Source organism: Pisolithus orientalis (assembly GCF_024613125.1).
Source record: "Pisolithus orientalis strain OTSU chromosome Unknown F5J12scaffold_67, whole genome shotgun sequence".
In the NCBI taxonomy this organism is placed as follows: domain Eukaryota; kingdom Fungi; phylum Basidiomycota; class Agaricomycetes; order Boletales; family Pisolithaceae; genus Pisolithus; species Pisolithus orientalis.
In genome coordinates, this window is record NW_026260848.1 from 111,433 (window position 1) to 132,821 (window position 21,389).

The following is a 21,389-nucleotide window of genomic DNA, read 5'->3' on the forward strand; positions in this document are numbered from 1 at the left end:
CCTTTGGTGTGTGACACCAGGCCTACTCCAACCAACTCTGACACTGGATGAGGTCTGGGGAGAGGTTCAGAAGCAAGTCTGACAGAAAGAACTGAACTCTGACTGGCAGAGTATTGGCAGGAACGAAGTCCACTGAGATAAAGGTGGAGCAGAGTGAGGGTATCAGGTTTAGCTCATGTGCTACCCCCTTGCATGATCTCAGCCCTCTTATTTCAGAGGGAGAGTACAGATGGACAGATGAAGGTAACTCTGACAGACAGAAGACAGAGACAGAGGGAGTAGGAACTAAGTCAATATTCATACTGAAGAACAGTGGAGTACAGTACATGCTTTTATACTACTATGGAGGTACAGTAATCAGAATCAGAACTGACATATGGAGACTTGTAAAATTTCAAGTAAAATTTCCTAGATGATGAATGAAGGGTAGACAGAGGACATATGAATGGGTAACACAGAATATCCCAAAGAGGAAACAGTCCAGGTGCTGGACCATGCACTGTCAGGGAGAAGTCCAAAGGGTAGTCACATGACTCCTCAGAGAATGGCCTGTGTGGTCCAGTAGGAGAGCAGTACAAGTCCAACAGCAGTCAGAGCAGGGATGACTCATAAATGTCAGGGGGTGGGCAGAGTTGGTGTGGAGTGAGCAAATGACTGGCAGAATGGGGTGCAGAGTGAGTGAGGACTTAGGATGAATGCACAGTCATGACACCCACTCCTTGAATTGGTCATCCTGTCCCATAAAAGGTTGGTTGAGGTCTTATCAGTTCAAAAAAAAATTTACTGAGATTTGAGTTCACTGCACAGATCTGCTGGGTGCAACACCATAGGCTTCTCCATCCCAATAGTTGTCCTCATTCCCCCAATCATCTGAGGCCTCCATAAAGCTGTCCACAGGTCCATTTGGTGTAGTCTGAAGTCAGATAGGTGGGTTGTGAGTAGTGACAAGGCAGCAGTAGTTGTCAGAAAATTGAACTGTGCAAGAGAAAGCATGCCTGCTTTCATCAAAGGTTTCACAGTACACATGGTATGTTTTCTTTTTTTTCCTGGGGATTGTCATGGCTCAGCCTCAAGTGCAGGAGATGAGAAAAATTTGTGTTCACCTTGTGTAGCCATTGCCTGCAATCCCAATCCATGAACAATAATGACTCAAGAGAGAAGCCAGGAATTTTTTCGATCCTTCTTTCCATGAGTATTCACTCGGAAAGCAAGTCAACTGCCTGTTTGGTATTTTAAGATAAGTATGGTACCATTGTATAAGACCTTACCAAACAAAAACACCCCCATCTCCAGGCCATTGCCATGGTATGGCAAGCCAAACCATCGCAGGGTTGCTGTGCTTTATGTGCATTGTGGTTGTGGGCTTATCAGATGGTAGTGCAGATTGGAGTCTGGGAGAAAGGAAGGGGGCACTCCACAAATAAGGTTCTGGTACTTGCTGCAAATGTGCTAGTGTCATGGGATGAGATTCAATTGGCTGGTAGGTAGTCATCCAATTATGTAATCACCATTGGTCTTCTCAAATGCAAAGGTTGGAAGTACAGCATACATGGTTTCATCTACTTGTCATGTAGTTCTATCAGTACCAGTAAAAATATTGCATCTCTCTAGATATCATGCCTATTATGTAGATCTATGAGATCCTGAAAAAATTTTGCTTCATTGATGGCCATGCCTTGCTTTGCAAGCAATGTGATGAACTGTTCACTTGTATGTGCATTTCTGTAGACTTCAATGATGAGATTGACATCCTCAGCACCATACCCATGAGAAGCAAGATAGTGAGAGGTTAGTGTACTGAGTGGGCATGCTAATGTCCACACAGGCATCATAGAAGTTGGATAGTAGTGGCTTGATATTATACCATGTAGGTTGTGAACATGACTGTATATAATGGGGGATGGCTCTGTGTCACTCATTGCAGTCTCCAGCCTAGTGGAAGAGGTAGAGGTTGCAGAAGATGAGGCATGGGATGTAAATGCTGAGGCTATTTGTGGTGTCTGTGGTGAAATATGCAGTGAATCATGGAGCTGTTTGCCCAAGGTATCAATGGGGCTCTCAGGGACCTCCACAATGATCTCCAAAGGTGGCATGTGTTGAGGAATGCCTTTAACAATCACAAATGCCAATGCAAGCCAGAATGAGGGGGTGTGCCTGCATATAGGGTATTTGAATGACCCTTCCACATGCTTGGCACTCTCACTAGAAATGTCAAGCTTGGTCTGCCATATAATCAAAACTACTAGCTTACACTGTGTGATGAATGCTGGGAGGTGAGCCAATCATGATCACATAAAAGCCTGCTTCATCTTCAAGCAATGTTTGTACAGATGGTATGTCAAATGTGGTGAGTATTTGGGTGTGGTCTGCCCCATGTGGCAGTGAATTCACAATGCCTTGAAGTGTTCCTGCAACCCACCTTGCCTCATTCTCCAATTTACACTGGATCATGACTGGCAATGGTGACATTGCATGACCACATGGGATCAATGGACTAGTGTCAATGCTCAAGTTTCAACAATACACTTGCCTGGGAATGCATAACCCACCAGTCATCTGAACCATACACACATGCACTGCTGTGAGGGCCCCCAATAATGGCCCAATAGTGTTCAATGGCAGCCATGGGATTTGTAAATGACTGCTCATCTGAGCTTGTGCTTTTATAGTGACTCAGAAATGAGGGGGGGCATTCATGGAGCTTTGCCAGATCTGGACCCATAGAAAGCAATCCACTTCCTGTAAAAGCCTGTAGTTAATACTACATACTTGAGGCTAACAATATGTGCATCTGTCTACAAGTTTTGGCATCAAGGACTTGAGTGCATTTTTCAGAAAAATTCACACTACACAGTTGCATGTATGGCAAGTCAAAACATTGGCAAACACTTTAGTATGACCAATCACAGCAGGCAAAGGCCTGTGAATTGTAGGGCATGTGTGAGACATAGTCAGAACCTTGGGCAGTAAGATCTTAAGACCTGGCAGCAGTACAACCAGTATGATGTATGCACCAAGCACTAGACTGGTTGTCAAAATGTGAGCAAAAAAGATCATGATTGTTGTACAGTCATTAATGTGAATACCTTTGAACAAAATGTAATGTAGTGGTTTCTCTCCTACAGGGAGTCAATCATTAATCAAGATTTGGCTCAGAAGTAATTGTGTCAAGTTTTGATCCTACATGCAACTTACAGCTTTCACATCACATTTTTTTCTGGTTTTGTGTGCATATCACCCACCATTAATCACTGACTTGTAAACATGATTCTAATTCATTGTATACTAGCATGATCAAGGACCATGCAAACACACATGGGCTTATTCTAAGATATTCCAAATTCAGTGATTGAAAGCTACAAGGTGATGACAACTTGGCATGGCCATGACTAGTGACCTAGGTGGCCAGTACTGCCAAAACAAATGAATGAAACATACTACATTGTTGGACAACTATGTACCTGGATTCTGTCAGATCTCTCAGTGATGCAAGATGATGTTCACTGTATCTGCTTCCATGGCTGTGTGAGATCTAATAGCAATCAGGGTGACCAGCACTGTAATGGCAATGGCAAGGATGTTGTGCATGGTCTGCCAGTGCTCCTGGGGGACCTGCACCACCTGGATGATGTCAAAGAACCACACAATGCTAATGTATGTGCTCCTGCTCTTATGTCCATATGCCACTCAGCTCTGATCCCCTGAATTAGCTTGTGACCATCATCAGAGAAACAGGGAGTGACAGAATCATGGTCATGACCAGTCAGTGACAGGTTTAAACAGGTTTAAACCATTTTTTTGCTTCCTGATGATAATCAGCATAATTTGTAATGCTAGCTGCTTCCTGACCAAAAGTAGGTATGGAAATGACTATTAGAGATTTGGACAGTGATTGAAAATCCAAGAGCTCACTCCAAATTTATCTTCATCCCCCTCCTCCATGTGCTTACTTGTTCCATGGCATGCCCTCATATTCACCACACTAAGGAAGCCAGACTGGAAGCCACTCGAGAAAGTTGCTGGCAGTACTATGCAAGGTGAGGACTCTTGAGTCCACAACACAGTGAAGTTCTCATGTTAAGTACCAGTCTTGCTATGGTCAAAGATGCCAAGGACAAGCTGGTTGCATATGCACTGGCACCACAGTCATTTATTGAAGGCATTCTCAGGAAATATATTGATTCCATGCCAGATGACTCAGATGATGAACTTGCTGCAAAGTCATTGACAGGTGACCTTAGCATCATAGAGGACACTATTGCTACAGTTGAGAAAATTCACAGCAAGGCACTCAAAGGCCAAGTGGCCATCTATGAGATGTGTGGTGTCTGTCCAGAATGGTGTGCAAGTGAGCAGGTGTGCAGTGGGATCAGGGAACTAACTATTCTACTCAAGGATATTCTGTGCTTGGTGATGGAGGGGACCTTGACTTTGGCAGAAGTGCAATTCCTGGGTGAACTTGCATATCAATAGCCATGATGCAATGTATAGACCATTTCCAAAATGCCATACATATTTTCTATCTAGTGTACTTGACTGCAGATTGTTACAAGATATCATGCTGCTCAACTCCAAGCTCTTTTGGGATTGCAGCCATTCATTCAGGTGGTTGCTGGCAGTGCTCACTTTGTCCCAGTCCTTCAAAGATAACTAAGTAGGTTACACATGTATAGTAAAATGAATACTTACTGGGGGTTGCCATCATCGATGGACTGGGATTCAATGAGCTTCTCCATTACCCAACAAACATCTGCCACAGCCACATTCCATAAACCATACTGTGCCACCCTAGCTTTGATTTTGGATCCCCACCAGTGAGGTGCAGCAATAACACTGAGGAAATCATTCAAGCCAGGTTTGTTCAGTTCAGTCCACCCACCAGCCACCATATGCAGTGCAGGAACAAACCCAGCAGTCTTGGGAATTGATCCCTTCCTCCAGGTAGGTTGCAATTCGCATCACCAAGTCCAGAAGTCATTGGAAAATTTGTCAATATCAGGGATTGGGGGACATCCAGTACATGTACATGAGATCCACCAATGAATCGCTTCAGGGTGATACTTGCTGCTTAAGGTATGTGCTGCTCCTGTCCTATTTGCAAAATTTGATCATTCTTTGAGATGGAAGTAAACTTTGAGGAGGTTACAAAATTCTTCACCAAGATCAGGTAATTGAACGTAGCTGAATGATGTATGGAACCATTTGGGGCAAGAGTCTGGGGGCAGGTAGTTACTAAAGTTGATTAAAAAATAGATGGTTTGGCACACTCACCTAAAGATAAAATTGGCAAAGCCTCAGACTCTTCTTCTCAATCAGTGGTAGAGTTCAGCACCTCAGAAGAACACTGGGGCATTCCAGAAATCTGGGTATGCTCATTAGCATCAGCAGCACCATTGGAATCACTGGGGATTAGATCTTGGGGTGAGAGCTGGTGAGCATGCCAGTGAGGCATAGACAGATGCTCCTGTGCATCTTCATCATAAGGAGCAATGAGGGGTTTGGGTTGGCATTCCTGTCCACAGTCATTGGGGGGTGAAACAAGGTGATGTTCTTTCAGTAATGCCTTGGACCCTTCCTCAACAGAGTTTGATATGATGAGAGAACATCAGGGTGTTCCAGAACTCTGGATATCCCCATCCAGATCAGCAGCACTGTCAACTTGCATGCTGGTATCACCAGTGGAGATAGTGGAACATCCTGGGCTGTGTGGTGGTGAGACTGGGTTTGGGGGTGAGGGCTGCTGGTGTGGTGTGGACAGAGCATCTTCATCATGACAAGCAAGGGGACTTGGTTGGTATTCCTGTCTATGTTCATCAGGGAATAAAGTATGCTGACATTGTTGCATGCCATCAGGTCCATCTGCTGCATAAGATAGTGAATATGGAGTGTGTAGAACAATAGTTTTATTTTACCTTTGTCTTGGGGGTCTGCAGGAGTGCCAGATCTTTGGGACCTCACCCAATGGGGAATGGTGGTGGTTTGTGGAACTGCACACCTCAAATTTGGGCCAACAAACACATAATCTACCTTTTTGGCAGAAAATGGTAAAGGGGCACATTGCAGGCAGTGGCAGCTGTTGTCATGGTCCATACTGTTGTCATCTTCTCCACTGCCACTGCTGTCATCATTACCAGATGATTCTGTAGAACTATTGGGGGGCTTCTTATTCGGTGTTGCCTTTTTGGGATTGTCTTCACCTTTGCTGATGTCTGAAGAATGGTCAGAAGAATCCATGGATTCATGCATGTGCCCTCTAGACTTGTGCCCACTGATCAGTGCTGCCTTTGTTGCTGCTTTGGGAGCATCTTCAACTTTGTTGGCACCTTCAGGGTTGTCATTGGGGAGTAGGGAAATCAACCTGTCAAATTCCACAGGAAGTTTGTGTGCATTGCATTCTTCTTGTGCTAGAGAGTGAGATGGTTGATGAAGTCAACTCTGGGCTGTGACATGTGTACAACTTACTGTAGCAAGTATCCAGATACTCATGGAAAAAATGAGTGATGGCTCAATATTTTGCTTTGCCATAAGCCTGCCAATTGCAGGGCACTGAACTTTTGTCACCTCCTTCATCCATTCTGTACAGGTTGACTGAAAGTAACAGTGACAGTAATAAAAAAACTTATGATAAAATGGTGATGTTCCTGTCTTTTTGAGGCTCTGGGCCACTGACAATGAGCATGACATGCATGCCAAGGATTGTGTGCATTCTGCTAAGGAGTGGACTGGCAAATGATGGTAGCCTATTGATTGTGCTGTAAAAGAAAATTCAGTTATCATAAGAGATCAAGAATCAAGAAATAAATGACATATGACTGTTGTGATATGGGATCAGTGGCAGGTGGGTTACTGAGGGCTTCAGTCCATTCTGTGATGGCTGTTTGAGCCTCATCTCTGGCAAGTTGAGTGTAATGGGTTTGGGTTTGGCCATCAGTTGCTAGAAAATGTTCTTGAGTAACTTGTTCTTGGAAGGTTACCATTGCCTTCCCCTTTATGCCCTCAGCATTACATCTCTCCTGAAAATCAGGCCTGATGATGGTGTCAAAATGGTCCTTGGACCACCACTGGTGGGCTTGCAAAGCCTTCAGCTTTTTCTTGCTTATGCCAGATAACTGTACAAGAAGGTGGGTCCACATGTTGTTCTCTGACACCATGACATTTCCTCCAACCTTCTGATTGGCTCTGATGCAGTATTTGAGCCATGATTTGATCACCTAGACAGGAAAAGGAGTGAGAAAATGGACTTCCAGAGTGTAATTGATTACCTTGCACATAGCAGTAACCTTGCATTGTTTCTGCTCCATTTCCACCTTTGAAAGGTTCTCCATCGAGTTTGGCTGTTCAGAAGCTGGAGCAATGGGATTTCACCTTGAGCCTCCATGGAAATTTGGAGAAGTATGCATTAATGACTGAGTTGAGGTACTGCTGTGCATGGGAGGTGCCTGCCATAGATGCAGTTTGATAACCAGTGATGTGACTGGACAGAAAATCCAGGCATGGACCTTTCGCCCAATGGCATGTCAGTTTCTTGACATAGGCATCAGGGTCATCACAAGCATTGGTAGGCTGGGTTGTGGGATATAGGTCAGGTGCAGGGTCAAGTACAGTGTCAACATGGTCACTAGATCCATAATTAGTGGATTGCAGCAGAAAAAAAATGGATACAGATGTCATGAGGTCACTGATATTCAGTATTGTTTTGAATGGTGGTAAGAAGGCAGTGGGGAAGGCACAATATATAGGAATACCACACTCTCACTGGATTGGAGAGTGATGAGCCATGATCAGGTGTCAGTCATGTGACACATCACGTGATCAGGAATTGAATAATGTTGTGGGAACATTTGGTCATGTGCTACATCACATAATCAAGAATTGGTGGGGGAACAAAATATATTCCATGGGAACATCCCAATCTGGAATTTTTTTTCAAACACCAATGGAGGTTGTTGCTCAGGGGCGTTTTCTGCATCAGGAAGTGGTAGTTGCCATTGGTTGTGTAACTCAAACAGTGGTAATTACCATGGGCATTTGGTCAAAATCAGCTGATACAGCTGCCCTGGTATGCTTTCATTTCTTATCCAGGTATTGTTACCTGTTGAAATAAATGCAGATGACAGCATTCCCTCATCTAATACGATGAGATTGAAAGTATCCCCCAATGATCCTACTTATCCATGGCCAAGCAAGGCAGTAGGTTTGAGCCTTCATGAGTGCATGAACATTTCTGAAGCAACTCCATCAGCTGTTTATTACCACCCTGCTGTTCAGCTCCCCAAGGTTGCCTTTTTCAGAAGCACAGATGCAGGCTGTCCTTGACTGGGCAAAAGAGCTTGGTGCTCATGACATGCCATCTCTTTATGCAATAAAACAACATCAGAAGTATCTTCAAGACACAGTCAGTGATCCAACAATGAGGGTGGTGTCTCCATCCAGCAACATCTTTTATGTCAACAATATTGCAAATGTGATTGCAAAGGTCAGTCTCACATGATTCTCATAATAGGTGACTTTAGCAGATCAGACAAAGGACTATGCAAACCCCCTCACACACTTTTCAATGCAAGACTTTCCTGAGGACAGAGGCAATGGAAGGTCTCAAGTGTTCCATGGGGACAAATTACTTCATGAATTGCCATTGCCACCTGCCACTCATGTCAATTGAACAATCTACTTTGTCAACAAATTGTTACAAGACATCTCAGGGGGTTATTTCATCCCTGAACACTTCTTTCTGGCAACATCCAGTGTTGCCTCAGGTGGCAACCTACCTATGACAGAAAGCATGAAGGAGCTTTTTGCTCTTGGGCAAGCCATCAAACAAACTGATGTGAGTTCATCCTTTCATCCCCCAGATATCTGCTGACTATATGTAGGCTGGTTTTCTTGTCAGTGACAAGCTGGAAATAGTCCTGACCTTGATGTTCAAATTCTCCTTTGAGGAGCCTTCCTCCAACCCTGCAGAGTTTTCATGTGGATTTATGGAGTCATCTAAAAGGTATGCATTGCTGATGCCAAATCCATGGTGCAAAAAATCAAGTGGCCATATGGTCTATCGTGCCCCCCTTATCATTTTCATGGACAACATCTCTGGTGATATCTCAAAGCAATGGAACAAGCACTTCATAATATACAAGTCAAATGCTTCCCTCCCATGAGAAATGCTGGACCAGGAGTTCCATGTGCACTTCATATCCTCATCTCCCCATGCCTCTCTGATGGAGCTTATGCATGCAGTGAAAGAGTCCATAATGTAAGTTTGTGATACCATCTCAGATGTGTGACTAATCCCATTACATGCATGCTGCAGAAATGGGCATGATTGCTTGGGATTGTCATGATGAGGAGGAGGTCTTCCTCATTCCTAATGGGCTCTTTCACACTGGCAATAACCTGATGCAGGCCAAAATCTGCAGCCAGGGTGGATTGAACTGTAATTATTTCTGCTGTACTTGTCACATTGGGGGTACAAAAGACTACAAGGAATCCAACAGTGGATATTGTACCTTATTTGAGGTCTGTGTGTTCCATTCAACTGTCTTTGAGCCTGTTGTTTGATTCTCATAGCCCAGATTGCTTCAGACACCTGCTGAGATGGCCAATGTGATTAAGAACCAATTTTTGATTGCAATGTTACCAGGGGCAGCTGAGAAAGTCAAGATGTCTGTCTAACCATGGTTGTTCAGGACATGCTATCCCTCAATATTCTCCAAAAACTGATTGAGATGGGGAAAAGGCTTTGCATGTGTGGGATGGGCAGCACTCCCATGCAAGAACCAGATGTCAAAATGGAACTGGAAGCAGAGCCAGCAACTCTGCTTGATGGACAAACTCTTGATGACATGATAAACCCCACCAGAGTCTGCTGACTTTGACCAAGCAATGTGGTAGTTACCACAAAAGCAGTTACAGAACTCATGGCAACTATCACTTCCCAATATAGACAATGCCCCCTGAGTGACAACCTCTTGGTGTTTGAAAAAAATCCAGATTGGAATGTTCCCATGGCAGGTTACCCTGTCACAAATATTGATAACTTGCACCTGTACTGTGGCTATACAGATGAGCATGTGACCAGTAGATGTGATAGTCACATGATTTTATGTAATTGATTACATGATGGTGATCCTCTGGAGCATTCTGTTATGTAATTTATCATGTGATCATGGGAAAATATGTATGTGACTTAATCAATGTCACATGACAAGGTACAATCATAGATCATCCAACCTATTACATAATGATCACATGTCAGTTTCTCCCCAGAACATTTGGTTATGTAATGGGTCACATGATTGTGAGACAATAGACATGTGACCACTCCTGCAGCATCACATGACTGTACTCATCATGTGATCTCACCTCTAGCACTCTGCACATGACTCAATCCATATCACATGATCAGCAATCCCACCCCTATTTGCATGCTGGGCATTTGTGGCTGTGCTAAAAATGCGAATTGTGTCCCCACCCATTCAATTCTTGACATATGAATCTGAATTTTTGTGTGTAGAATAGGCTACCATGTTGCTACACATTGTCAAAGGTACAGCTGGTCTTGTCCAGTAGTTGCTGAGATATAATGGAAATGAAAATGCCAACAAAACATCACATCATTCATCTTACACATCCTTTATGCCATATCTGACACTTCAGAAGGGTTGGACACGTGCATATCAATTCATAGACAAAGTTTGGTGTCACCCCACTCAGATCTGAGAGAGCAAGATGCAAAACAATGATTCAAGAGTGTGGGAAAGTGGCAAAAAGTCCCAAAATAACATATGGAGATTTTGAAAACATATCAAAAATGTGGATTGGCACACATCACAGTGACCCTGCCAACCCCAGGCTTTGGGTGAGGAATGCAGCAATATGGCCTACCATGTTGGCACCATGTGCTTGGTGAGATATCCACTTAAACATGTCAAAATTGCGAAAATGTGTGCAATGGTGTTGACCATGCACTGGCATAAATCTCCCATTGTCTCAATCAGTCAAGTGTACCATTTCGCATTTTTGACCATTTGCAGTGAGTATCACATCAGGCACTTGTTACTAATATCTTCCACCATATCCCAATATCCCTCACCTAAGTTCTGGTAGTGGTAGCTGCACTGTGGGATGTGCTGTGCTATGTTTTTGATATGTTTTCAAAATCTCCACTATTTTTGAAGCTTTCCCACACTTCTGGGATTAGTATTTGGCTTGCTGTTCACTCAATTCTAAATCGATAAACTTGAAACTTTGGAAATGCATTGAAGGAATCTTTTGCAACCCTCCTGAAGTGTCAGATATGGCATGAAGGATGTGTAAGATGAATGATGTGATGTTTTGTTGGCATTTTCATTTCCATTATATCTCAACAACTACTGGACAAGGCCAGCTGTACCTTTGACAATGTGTGGCAACATGGTAGCCTATTCTACACACAAAAATTCAGGGCCTGTTCAGTAACACAATTAAGTCTGATTGAAGTGAATTTGAACCCCACCTAATCATGAGAACTTGAATGAAATCTCATGGTCACAAGTGTGGCATGACTCCAATTGTGGGAACAAAATTGAATGAGATTGGATTTCACTGATCATGCTGATCAGATTAGCCCCCAATGTCTCCCTCAACTTCAATTGCACAACAGTCGCAAACTACAAAAGAAAAAGGCAGCATTATGCAGAAGCATTGGTGTGTAACCATCCTAGCTACAAGAGGTGGTGTAGTTGAATCAGAGATAGACAAGTAGTTGCCCTAGCTGCAGGAGCTGCTGCTGCTGTCACAACTCTTTATGCAGCTTCACTTGAGAAAACTCCCAAGCACACTTCTGTTCTGACTGGTCAGAAATGGGTAGATGAGATTTGCACTGGCCATCCCCTGTGATTCCAGGAGAATATTGGTATGGCCCAGCCCACATTCTATCAATTGGCATATACCCTATGGACAGTGGGCGAATTGTGACCCACCTGTAACCTTACAGTGGAGGAACATCTTGCAATCTTCCTCTACATTCTAAAGGGCCACTCCAACCATGAAACACAAGAACAGTTCCAGCACAGTGGTGACACAATATCAAGGTGAGTCCATAGTATGATTTGTACTAGATAAGATCTGAATTGAGTTGTAACCATCAGAGTGTTTCATTGGGTGCTTGAAGCTTGTATCTCACTGCCTGTCTATGGATCTTATGTCAAAATCCCAGGCAATAATGCTCCTATCCCACCAGAGATTCATGGCCAGCCAAAGTTCTACCCTTTTTTCAAGGATGTACTTGGTGCCATTGATGGGACTCATATTGCTGCTCTTGTGCCCACCCATATGCAAGCCCCCTATTGAAATCGCAAGGGATTCATCTCACAGAATGTGCTTGCATCCTGCAGTTTTGATATGTGCTTTCAATATGTCCTCAGTGGCTGGGAGGGCAGTGCTGCAGACAGTCACATCTATCATGATGCTCATGAGAGGGATTTTCACATTCCCCCTGGCAAGTACTATCTTGCTGATGCAGGTTTCCCCTCTTGTGATGCTCTGCTTGTCCCATATTGTGGGGTCCACTACCATCTCAAGGAATGGGAAAGATCAGCAAATAGGTATGTCATCACATGGTTCTTTATTCATGTACCAGCATTGAATGGGTATCAGACCTCAGAATCCAAAGGAGCTATTTAACCTTCAACATGCATCAGCTTGCAATGTAGTTGAGCACATATATGGTGTTGCCAAGCATTGTTTCCCCACCCTGAAAACACCTCTTGAATTTTCCATCAATGTGCAAGCCAAGCTAATTCATGCCATCTGCTTCCTTTTCAACTTTATTTGCACTCATGATCCTGATGACCTCAGGGACAGTGATGATGTAGAAGGGTTGGAGGATGTGGGGAGCTCAGAGAATCAGGGATACACCATTGATGACCTTGGAGGAGAAATATCCCCTGCAGAAAAGACTAGGGCTGACAGATGATGAGACAACATTGCAGATGCAATGTGGACAGAGTATCAGAGGTATCTAGCTGAACAGTAGGTACAGTTGATCTAGGTACTCAAGAATCAGAGGAATAGAAATGTTCAAGCTGTTTCTGTAAATAAACCAACCAGGCACCCTTCCTCAAGCTGAGATACCCCTCCACAGCAGCCTGACTTGTGCCAAACAAGTCAGCAACATCAGCCATCTCATTATCAGACAGACCTTCCTCCTCTGAATCAAGGTGAATTGCAGCCATGCATTGCTGTGGGGATGTCACCAGAGAGGTTATGAACAAAGTGCCTCCAGCTGGTGCCTCAGTCATTGATGATGATGGTGTTGCAGCCACAGCATCAGCAAGGGACAAAAGTGCATCACTGACAGAGGTAATTGCCTGGGGGCCAGATATACAGCCACAGCATGAGGTAGTTGCTGTCCTCTTGGCTGGGGTTTTTGGGAGGGGGGAGAGCTGCATTGCAGAGCACTTGTGAGACATGGGTGTCAGCTTATTCTGGGTCAGACAACATGTTTAGTGGGCAAGAAGTATTCACACTTACCTCAATCGTATTATCCTCAGACTCCATGTCCAAGTCAGTAAGGGTGGCATCACCTACATCCAGGCCATCAAGAGCATCTACAGCTGAGATATGACTAACAGGACGAAAGGCTAGACTACCAGTGGCAACTACACCATCAAGGAGCTCTGCAATGGCATCATACAGAGGGAATGGAGTGGTCTGCCAATGCTTTGCACTCTTATGAATCTATTGATAGTTGTCAGTATAGAAACAGCCAGGTAATGTGGACTCACTTCAATGTAGGCATCCCAGACCTCCTTTGTGGCATGCACCATCTTGGTCTCCTCATTCCACCCAAACCCAGATGCCTTTTGAAGCTCCTTGACAACATCATAGTCCTTCTTGAGCTGGGGCATTCAGTCAGCATGATAGACTCCTCAACAACCAAACTCACCTTGGCCCAATGTGTTTTGCACCATTCAACAGTTTTTGGAGCTCCACCTGACTTGGTTTCACTGCCCTGAAGGGCCTTCTCAACCTCAGTCCAGGCCTCACACTTGAATCCACTATCTGTTGTGAGTATGTTGTCCTTGGCTTCAAGGAGCTTGCTGACAAGAACTGACTCATCAGTGCTGGACCACAACATGGCATCTGCCTTTGTTTGTGGTGTGGCTGTGCCACCTGTTGCACCCAGTTCAGCTGCAGAAACTTGAAACTCCTTTGCAGACTTTTTAGCCATAAGGACTTGGCACAGAAGGTGACAGGAAGACAAACAGAACAACTATGCTCTGGTAAAATAAGGGCTACCAAACAGCAATCAAAATTTTCCCTCATGTTGTGACATTTGACAGACCACAATAAGGCCCATTGAACACTCATCAGGCAATATTTCACTTAATCAAATTTTCATGATTTCATTTGAGTTTTTTGCAGGAAAAATCATTCTCAGTTTGAAAAATTTGCAGGTGGCGATGCCATGGGAACTTCCTTAAAAGGAAAGGCCACCCTCAGGTGGGTGGGCAGGGAGGGGGTTCAAGTGTTTGAGTGGGCCCTGCTGGGCATCACAATGTCAGGGCTCAGGTGGGATGGCTCAGGAGGGTGCCAAGGCACTCTGTTCACATCCTACACATGTTTATCTATGCTCTTAACCAATGAAAAGTGGGAAATTTGCATCAGGAATGGGTTGTAAAGTGCAAAATCCATTGTAAAGTGTGCTAAGTGACTTAGCACTGGGAAATTTGCAGCCAGATAAGCAAATTTTCCCAGGCAGGAGGGCAGCCCATGCCAATTTTTTTGTGAGCATGCATTTGCATGTGTGCAGCCAAGCCCAAAGTGCAAGCACCACACATGAGGCATGATCACATGACCACTTCCCATGCCCAAACACCACTCATCTAGCAAATTTGGGCAGGTCTCTTTGCAGAATACCCATTTATTTTGTGAATAATTACATGGCTGACATAGAGTGGCTTCCAGTAGCATTGAATTGAGTACAGATGTACAGGCAAGGGTTGTGCACAGCCCACAAGTCTCCTGACCCTCACTTTCTTGCATGCACACCTTCTGCTTAGTCAGCAAATTTGCAGTGTCTGTGGGCACAGCCACCTGCAAATTTTCCGGAATAAACTGACTTAATTGTGTTACTGAATGGGCCCTCAGATCCATATGTCAAGAATTGAATGGATGGGGACACAATTCGCATTTTTAGCACAGCCACAAATGCCCAGCATGCAAATAGGGGTGGGATTGCTGGTCATGTGATATAGATTGAGTCATGTGCAGAGTGCTAGAGGTGAGATCACATGATGAGTACAGTCATGTGATGCTGCAGGAGTGGTCACATGTCTATTGTCTCACAATCATGTGACCCATTACATAACCAAATGTTCTGGGGAGAAACTGACATGTGATCATTATGTAATAGGTTGGATGATCTATGATTGTACCTTGTCATGTGACATTGATTAAGTCACATACATATTTTCCCATGATCACATGATAAATTACATAACAGAATGCTCCAGAGGATCACCATCATGTAATCAATTACATAAAATCATGTGACTATCACATCTACTGGTCACATGCTCATCTGTATAGCCACAGTACAGGTGCAAGTTATCAATATTTGTGACAGGGTAACCTGCCTTGGGAACATTCCAATCTGACTTTTTTTCAAATACTGACAGAGGTTGTCACTCAGGGGGCATTGTCTATATTGGGAAGTGGTAGTTGCCATGAATTCTGTAACTGCTTTTGTGGTAATTACCATGGTCATTTGGTCAAAATCAGCTGATACAGCTGTAAACCTGTTGTTGGGCATGACAGGTGAGTTGTCTCACTGTCATCAAAGATCACCTAACAGTGAAATGGCATCCACAGGTGTTGATATACACCTTGATACCCCAACAGAAATCCTTCATACCATTTTACTTGGCATTGTCAAGTACTTTTGGGGCCAAACAATATTCCTGATTGAAAAGGCAAAACTACTTGAAGTCCTCCATAGCTGCCTTGACTCCATCAAGTGTGAAGTGCTGAATGCACCAAGTTTGAATGCTGATTATATATGCAACTACAAGGGTTCATTGATTGGAAAACACTTCAAAAGTTTAGCACAGGTCATGCTGTTTGTTATTTATGACTTAGTTCCTCAGAGCATCATTGATAGATGGACAATTATTGGAGAATTAGTTGTCTTCCTTTGGCACATGCAAATTGATAATCTCAAAGTTTACTTGGTGAGTTCCATTAATGTCATACTGTTGCATTGACCTAGGATCATTCCAACAACAGGCAAAGCTATCTCAAACAATTGAAGATTTCTTGAATGTAACTGCAACATGTGCCCCAAGCATCCTCATCTCGAAGCCAAAGTTCCACTTCCTTGTCCATTTGCCTGCTTATATCTGTAGATTTGGCCCTGCAATTGTTTTTTCCACAGAACATTATGAATCCTTTAATCATGTGTTCTGACTATCATGCATTCACAGCAGTCAGCATGGCCCAAGCCAAGATTCATGCCAGAGGTTCACCCAGCTCAATCTGGTCAAGCACATCCTAACAGGTGGGTACTGGTATGAGAAGGAACTGAAAAAATGGGTCCACACCAGCTCATATGTACTGAACTTCCTCAACAAACATCCCACACAAGCAAAACTTCTCAGGATCAAACTAGATGATGACAAGAGCAAGCCAGGTATGTACAACATTTGCCTAATGTTTGTCCCCTCAATGCCACTTAGGAACTGGTGAACTTTGCTGTACCTCAGCCACCAGCAAGAATGCCAGATCTCAACCTTCAAAACCCATGAAGTGGGAGTTGACACTCTGTGTGAAGCTCAGTCCTATCCCTTGTTTGACTGACAAGTACCACCAAGGCTGCACATTCATTGCAAAGCATGGCAACAAGATTGAGATTGATGGACATGTCATCTTTGATTATTCTACCTTGAGTTCTGGGTTTGCAGTGGGCTGTGTCTGCAAGGTTTTGATTGACAACCCTTTCCACTGCATGGTTTCACATGTTGCCATCCAATTATTCACATTCACAACCAATCTTCACCCCACTTTATGTCTTCCATGCATGGAACTGACTGACAACACTGTTGTCATCAATCCCTCTGTAAGTTTCATAGATTCCCTTTACTCCCATACTGATGTAGCCAACCAGAATGTTCTTTGTGTGGTGAATGTACAGCATAATTGTGTGGACTCCAAATGTACCAAACTCAGCAGTCATGCTATTCAGCAGGAATGGACAGTCACAAAGTGAATCAAGCACATCATTCAACATGAGCCAACCCAAAAGTATTTACTGAATGCATTCTTGATTCATAATTACTCATTCATCCATGCTGTTATACTGCCATCCTTGCAAGAATCACCACTTTGTGTTGCACCCACTGATGTGGACAAGGTTTGAAGACAGGCTGCTTGACAGATCCAACAGAAGAAAGTGCAGTGCCAGGGGCAAGTGAGCACAGAGGCTGCACAAGGTGACATGGGTGACATACCACCCTCCCCAGCATTCAACAAGCCTTTACCAAAGAATACAAGGAAGAGGGGACCAAAAGCCATTGCCATGATGGATGTGAGGAGTTATCCTGTGGCTCCTCCTGCTGTCACTATGCAGCTCAGGCATGGCTGTACCCCCAAGGGATTCAAGCCCAGTCACCACCACACCTGCCCCATCAGCAATCTGTGCCCTGCCTTATCCACTTCAAGCCTCTGTGCCTCCTCCCCCAGCACAAATACAATACAACAACTCCTTCATTCTGTCACTGGCCCACTCTCCACCGCATTTTCAACACACCCACACTTTGCTTTATCTGCTTCATGCCTCCCAGCCCCCTCCCACAGCTCAAATGCAATACAACAGCTCCCTTGCTTCACCAGTGGCCCACTCTCTGCTGCATTATCAACACTCTTACTGGCTGCATCAAGGGTCCCAAGCCCATCTGGCACAAGTGCAAGCCATGCAAAGCATGCCTTATTACCAATATCACAACTAGCTGCCTCCAGTGGTGTATCCAAGTCAACTGGCAGTCCCTCCTTATCAAACATCACCTCCCCAACACAGTTCTGCTCATAATCCTTTTACTTTCCATAATTGACTTCATTATAGCTGCACAACATGACTTCATATGTATAAAAAGGATCCCCCCTGCTCATCAATGGCCCCAGAGTTGCCTCAACTGCTGCGATGTTCTGTCAGTACCATTTACACTCTACTTTGACTTCCTCAAGGGCTGTGTCTCATACCAGAGCTCCTTCAGTGTCATCAACAGGTTCTCATAGTGGCACTCCAGCCTCTCATCCAGCTTTGAGCTCTTCTCAAATACCCCCCCAACACTACCACATTCTCTCCCACTCCTTTCCACCCCTGCCCTCCTTCTGACTCATTGGAGGACCCCATTTCTTTGGCTGTTTGCTGGCATCAGGATGACAATGTGGAGAACAGCTCTACACAGCTGACTCCCCAATGCATTAAGTGTCTCAAGACATATGCAAAGAAACTCTGTAAGGATCTCAGCATTGAGGAGAAAGCTGTCTTTGACTTCATTGATGTGAGTAACTCTGAGATCTTCGCTTCTCCACCTCACCACCCTATTCAGACTGGTGACCTTTTTTCAATGCTTGTTGATATTAAAGCTACCTTTGTTAAATACAATGCTAGTAACAAGGCCTCTGAACCCCAAGTGCTTCAAGGTATGTACTCTTGGTAGTACCTTGTTTGCATCTTTCCTTGACTTCATGACCAGATCAGTCTCTCTAGCCACTTGTTGGCTTGCATTCTCTCACCAAACATAACTGCATATGTTACAGACACTCAGCATCACATGATGGTGCATCATCAGCAAGTTTCCACCTTTGTCTGGGTCATTACAATGTACTATCCACAGGAGTTTATTGCCAATCACCTAGACATATTCAAGATACCAGCTACCATACTCAATGATAATGAGCTTCAAAGCACCCTTGGAAAGATCATAACAAGGTTACTTGCTGACCTTTGCAGTTGCCTCAAGTCACATGTGAGTCCAACCAAAATTCCTGCTGATGCCTGCTGCTGAGTAGTCATGCTAGTTGACTGTGTCTATTGTCAAGCAAACATGCATTATCAAAGTAGGAAAGGCTGTGGCATGTAGTAGCCCTGGAATGGAAGTAGATGCGAGCCACTGGGCAAGGTTAGCATTCCTGGTAAGTATTTCCATCACATCCTGTTGAATGTGATTTAACCTCCCCAGTGCAGCACTGCTGCCTCTGCCTCTTCCTCATTGGTGTAGGTGACCACAAGATAGCCCCCCTCAGCACTCATTTCACTCCTCAACTCATTCTGATGCTCAAGAGTGATATGTGTACCAAAGTTGAGTGCAACCTCAGCATCAATATCAGTGAGATAGAGCAATGGGCTGTCTCTGCAGACAACACAGATGAAAGCATCACTGACACACCTGTGACAGGGGATGGCAGCAGTTCAGCTCCCACTGGGGATGAGTCTGGGCCTGGGGCCAATTTCAACTGGAGCAGACTTGATGATAACATGGATGACCTTCAAGGTGATGCCAACAGTATTGTGGATGCTGGACCAAATCTGGATGCTGACACCTTGAGCAATGATGGTGATGATTTGGATCCCTCTGACTCTGGCTTCAGGCTTGGTGGACAACCTGTGCACTTCAATGTCACTAAGTTCTGGAATTACATCAACTATATGCTCAATACCTCTGCTGGACTGCATGCAAGAATGCCCACACAAAGGAGTTGTACATCAGTAAACCAGTAGTTGGTCTAAACCTGTCACCAACCAGTCATGACCATAATTCACAAGTGTGAACAAAAAATGGTTTTGAAACCTTATGACAAGTCAGAAAACAGTCTACAACCAAGATTTGTCATCCATGATGCAATGACAGGATGAGATCCACAGATCTCATTATCTTCCGTATTTTATTTGATAATAAGATTATCACTTGTGCCATCCATCTACTCATTTTTCAGATTGATGCTGACAAATCAATCAAGAATTGGAGGCAGGCAGAAAGATACAAAATGGATGCTACATCTCATAAGTATAATTGTAAGAAAATGGTTCATATCCTTTGACACCCATGGACCAGCTTGCAGAAGAGCCAGGTCCAGCCTGTGACATGCTTCCTGACACACTCTCCTCATGCAATGTAGTTCAATGAACAATGGGTATGGCTGTTGTAGGGAAGATGACAGTATGTGATGTACTTGCAAGGTGGCTTTCATAAGCTGCAATCTCATGCACAGGGGGGATATAAACCATATTCAGTTGTTTTTTGGGGGAATGTAAGACATTTGCAGGTTTCATTTTCTCCCTAGTCCAGTGTGTCAATTAGCTCATAAAAATATACATAGAGTACTCACAATCCACATTGATGAAGCCACAGCAGATGGTGATTAACTGCTGTGCTGATAGCAGGGTTCTGAGTTGCTTCAAGAAGAGAGTGGTAGTACACTTCATATATGGGTGAATACTTGGCACCCATGAATGCAGCATGTGGCAATGTTTCTCCAACACACTCAGATTCACATTTGATAGCATAAAACAACTAACAGCTGTGAGCTTTTGAAAACTTATTAGTAAATGTACTTACCACTACAGCAGTTGGGGCATACATCCACAATGGTGTTGTGTGTATATCCTTGGTGGCTCCAACCTTCATGGGAGTCAGCTCAGCAGTATACCAGAAGTTAATGTGGAAGTCTTCAAGGTGTTGGTTTCCATACCAACAGACAATTTTCCCCTGAGAAATAATTGTAAATGTCCAAACAGTATGTAGTGTAAGTATGACTTACATCTGTGTCATGCTCATGCATGAAAAAAGAGGTAAAAGCACTTCCATCAGTGATACATGTGCATATATTGTTTTTCCACTGAATAATTTCCTTGTCCATGAAGAGTCATGTATCATCATTCACAAAAAACATCTTGGCATAAGGACTGGCCTTTCTAGCCAATTCTGCATGAAAAAGTGTTAGCGATTTCATCAGCTGGTAGTATATTAAATTAGTATAGCTCAAGTGCATTCACATCAATGATCCTTACCAAGCATTCTATCCCTGTTGTGGGCAAGAGCACTTCTGCAGGGGGGGGATTAAGTACTGTAAGATGCAAGATGAGATATACCATTGTGAGTCAAAGTGTGGTTCAGTGGTGAAAACCAACCAAAACCAACACAAAAGACAAAAAGAGAAAGTGGTGGTGTGCCTATGTGGTACCTAGATGGTTTGATTTTGGGTGGGTTTTTGTGAGCTACAACACTCAAAAATGAGTGCTGAGGGATGGGGGTGCTCCTGATGAAGAGGGAGCAAGAATGCAATAGAAAGTGATAGGGTAGACTGCTGTCAGCCTACAGAAGGATGGATGGTGACTTAATTTGATGTCC

At 43.9% G+C, this 21,389-nt stretch overlaps 6 protein-coding genes across 6 annotated transcripts; 4 read left to right on the forward strand and 2 right to left on the reverse strand.

Annotated features, from left to right (window-relative positions):
* Positions 1-1,607: 1,607 nt before the first annotated feature.
* On the reverse strand, positions 1,608-2,626 carry F5J12DRAFT_786787 (uncharacterized protein; the record flags this gene model as incomplete). The annotated part of the gene is made up of 3 exons (XM_051743513.1): positions 1,608-2,202; positions 2,252-2,453; positions 2,572-2,626. 3 exons carry the CDS (start codon positions 2,624-2,626, stop codon positions 1,608-1,610), a joined length of 852 nt encoding a protein of 283 aa, XP_051594906.1.
* A 1,314-nt stretch (positions 2,627-3,940) lies between these two features.
* Positions 3,941-5,716, forward strand: F5J12DRAFT_786788 (uncharacterized protein; the record flags this gene model as incomplete). Its single annotated transcript, XM_051743514.1, has 9 exons — positions 3,941-4,037; positions 4,106-4,340; positions 4,528-4,605; positions 4,793-4,855; positions 4,896-4,941; positions 5,000-5,073; positions 5,163-5,167; positions 5,278-5,366; positions 5,642-5,716. 9 exons carry the CDS (start codon positions 3,941-3,943, stop codon positions 5,714-5,716), a joined length of 762 nt encoding a protein of 253 aa, XP_051594907.1.
* A 238-nt stretch (positions 5,717-5,954) lies between these two features.
* On the reverse strand, positions 5,955-7,671 carry F5J12DRAFT_786789 (uncharacterized protein; the record flags this gene model as incomplete). The annotated part of the gene is made up of 8 exons (XM_051743515.1): positions 5,955-5,987; positions 6,028-6,323; positions 6,359-6,404; positions 6,463-6,588; positions 6,671-6,752; positions 6,814-7,211; positions 7,263-7,334; positions 7,366-7,671. 8 exons carry the CDS (start codon positions 7,669-7,671, stop codon positions 5,955-5,957), a joined length of 1,359 nt encoding a protein of 452 aa, XP_051594908.1.
* Positions 7,672-8,296: 625 nt separating this feature from the next.
* Positions 8,297-9,155, forward strand: F5J12DRAFT_728057 (uncharacterized protein; the record flags this gene model as incomplete). Its single annotated transcript, XM_051741849.1, has 3 exons — positions 8,297-8,476; positions 8,528-8,653; positions 8,874-9,155. Coding segments are annotated over 3 exons (588 nt in total), but the record flags the coding sequence as incomplete, so codon positions are not given.
* Positions 9,156-15,791: 6,636 nt separating this feature from the next.
* F5J12DRAFT_728064 (uncharacterized protein) lies at positions 15,792-16,446 on the forward strand (the record flags this gene model as incomplete). Its single annotated transcript, XM_051741852.1, has 2 exons — positions 15,792-16,211; positions 16,267-16,446. The coding sequence occupies 2 exons, from the start codon at positions 15,792-15,794 to the stop codon at positions 16,444-16,446; spliced, it is 600 nt and encodes a 199-aa protein (XP_051594910.1).
* A 1,729-nt stretch (positions 16,447-18,175) lies between these two features.
* Positions 18,176-19,759, forward strand: F5J12DRAFT_786792 (uncharacterized protein; the record flags this gene model as incomplete). The annotated part of the gene is made up of 8 exons (XM_051743516.1): positions 18,176-18,182; positions 18,220-18,260; positions 18,414-18,539; positions 18,588-18,681; positions 18,799-18,970; positions 18,992-19,007; positions 19,081-19,173; positions 19,226-19,759. The coding sequence occupies 8 exons, from the start codon at positions 18,176-18,178 to the stop codon at positions 19,757-19,759; spliced, it is 1,083 nt and encodes a 360-aa protein (XP_051594911.1).
* Between the last annotated feature and the right edge of the window lie 1,630 nt (positions 19,760-21,389).